We start from the raw sequence: 2,894 nt of genomic DNA on the forward strand, positions 1-2,894 counted from the left end.
ATCATTCCATCTTTCATTTTCCGTTGATTAAAGGAAAAGTTGGTCCACTGACTAAATTAGGAATGAAGGTAGGCATCTTTATCAATATATAATTTTACTAAGTAAAGTTGTTCACTTTAGGCATCTTTGAAAACATATAATGATAAATAGTTATAGTTATATGTTGTAAGTTAGATGTAGTGTTTGGTAGGAGTTTAACGTAGATTAGTTTATAAAAGATGAGAAGGGTGAAGAATAGAATGTTTAACTATCTGTGAAAAGCAAGTTCATGTTACAACCAATACCTAAATAGCTAAATAAATTATAGTGTCACAGGCTTTATTGAATACTTTCAACCAACTTTGTCTTCTCAAACTCATATCCAGTCCACATCTCAAGATCATAAACTATTGAAGAAGAAGACTAAGGATGTGGCCTTTACATATTACCTAATTTTAAAGGCAGGTGTACATTATTGAACTAATTAGGTAACCATGTTTACACCATCAGCTATGTAAGTTGACACTATCATCTTGCATGGCAGCCAACTCCAGAACTTCATTGTAGATTTGTATTCCTCATTCTTTAATTTTTCAGGATGTTCTTTCAAATAATTCAAGTAATCCTGACCTTCACGAAATCCTACACTGTCCACAACAATGCCTGTTCCTCTGCCCAGCATCTCTGTGTCTTCAAGTAACAGAAAATCAGGCAGATAACGATCCTTGAAGTGATCCATGAATATGAAATCAAAATGTGAGGCTGACATTTCCGTAAGGAAATTCTCTAATATATCACCCACTTCAGTCAATGTTCCTTTCAACACTTTTACCTTTGAGGCCAGCCCTGAGAATGAAATGAAGTTCTACTAGAAGTCAATCTATTGGAAAACATTTAATATGAAATTCTATTAGAAATTAATTAATGAAAAGATTCCAAAATTTTGATGCCTAATGACTACAATGGTAACCAAGCAAGGACAGAGACCAAGGCTTGGCTGAAATAAACAACACCCACATTGATATCATGCTTTAAGACTGAGAAATCAAAATAATAATGTGATGCTATAATTGCAAAAAAATTTACCTGCATGCTCTATCATTCCTCTGGCAATTTCACAGTTATCTGAGTTCATTTCTATGGAAACTAGCTTGCTGTCAGGGTTTGACATCTTGGAAGCAATTCTAATGGCAGAATACCCACAATAAGTTCCAAGCTCTAAAGCCACTGTGGGATCAAATTCTTCCACCACATAATCCAGAATAGAACCCTTCTCCTCTCCTAAGATTGGCAACCAAGTATGGCTAGTAAAATTGACTATGGCTCTTAGCACAGACTCTGCATTTCCCTTCTCTGCAGTTTGCAGAACATAGTTTAGAAGGGCTCTCTCTCTGCCATCAGGGGAATGGCCTGTCAACCATGCTTGTTTGTCATAGAAAAATGTAAAGTATGACAAAATCCTTGACACAAAGTCGGCTGCCATGGTCTCAAAATGTTGAGGAATATACAGATGGTTACTAGGTTTACAGAAGGTTAGTAAATGGCTATATATAGTCATACAAAAGGAGTAAAATGCAGGAGTCATGCCCCACTCCATGGAATCGAATGCCAGCTTGTAGTTACATTGCAAGGCAAGTTTATTCTCAATTTTTGGGCAGCAAACAAGGTTAATCTAGTTGAAATTTCCAGGGAATCTCATGAGATTGTGCATTAAGGCGTATTCCTCAAGGGTCGTCATACTTTCCTTCATTGGAATGGGAAAGAATAATGGATGTGTTAGCAAAAAAATAAAAAGCCTCCATTGTACACTGAGCCATATGGCGATAATTATTCAAATCATGAATATTAATGTCGGTTTTAATTTTATTCTTGTGCTTTTTATTTTATTCATCATTTTTTTTTGTTATTTAGGTAAATAAAGGAAAATCAACGTGTCTTTTAAACACATAACAGGGAAAACATAAACTTAAAATTTTATTCTCATTATTTTATTTTACAGTGTTACTTAACTAAATAACAATGAAATTAAAAAATAAATTAAAAAATGGAAATAAGTGTATTAAAAAATGAAATTATGATGATGATGGTGGTGGTGGTGGTTAACGTCTGTTGAGATCAATCAAACTTGGTCTATCGAACTTAAAGAAACAAATTATTTATTTTGATTTAAGATTTTATTCCTATGCTCAAAAAGCTTGGAATAAAATAAAGAAGTAGAAATAAATAAATTAAAAAATGAAATAAAAATTAAGAGAAAAAATAAATTTAAATTATTTTTATTTTATTTTCTTATAAATAATTATAGGGTTGCTTAAATAAATAATTACTAATAAATTATATAAAAAGTGAAAATATTTATGTATTTAAAAAATTAAATTAAAGAAATAACTAATTAAAATTTGATATCACTACTTTATTTTTATTATTTTGTTTTTGTTTTTGTGTAAATTACAAATAACAGCAACTCACAAATTATGTAACAAAATTAAAAAAGAAATTTGTTAAAAAAATTCCAAAAAAGAAAATTAACTTAAAACTTTGTCATCATTACATTGACATTGTCATCTCACAAAGTAGTTACAATTATAATTACATTAACATTGCTTTATCCCAAAATAGTTACCAAACTTGATATAATACAAAAAGAATTAAATGAAAAATTTCTCATTTAAAAATTTCACTAACATATTTGAGGATGATCTCAGTTCACTTTCATCGGTACATTAACATTAAATTCCACTTAAAATTTATTGTTATTTTCTTATGAATAAGTTTTTAATGGTAAAGTCACATAGGTGTTGATTGCCCTAATATTTTTTATTTGTTTAACCATTTTTTTTAATAAATAAATTAGTTATTATAATTTATTTTATTATATTTATTATAATATTAATTTCAATAATAATAAAAATAAT

General features: G+C 29.5%; 1 protein-coding gene across 1 annotated transcript; it reads right to left on the bottom strand.

The window, feature by feature from the left end:
- Positions 1–281: 281 nt before the first annotated feature.
- LOC149210360 (uncharacterized) lies at positions 282–1,491 on the bottom strand. The gene is made up of 2 exons (XM_089394415.1): positions 1,066–1,491; positions 282–825 (listed from the first exon to the last, which is right to left on the bottom strand). The coding sequence occupies exons 1-2, from the start codon at positions 1,460–1,462 to the stop codon at positions 464–466; spliced, it is 759 nt and encodes a 252-aa protein (XP_089250541.1). The 5' UTR covers positions 1,463–1,491; the 3' UTR covers positions 282–463.
- Positions 1,492–2,894: the final 1,403 nt, after the last annotated feature.

This window comes from Pinus tabuliformis, chromosome 1_2 (assembly GCF_031772625.1).
Source record: "Pinus tabuliformis cultivar Carrire ecotype Pingquan chromosome 1_2, CPIR1, whole genome shotgun sequence".
In the NCBI taxonomy this organism is placed as follows: Eukaryota; Viridiplantae; Streptophyta; class Pinopsida; order Pinales; family Pinaceae; genus Pinus; species Pinus tabuliformis.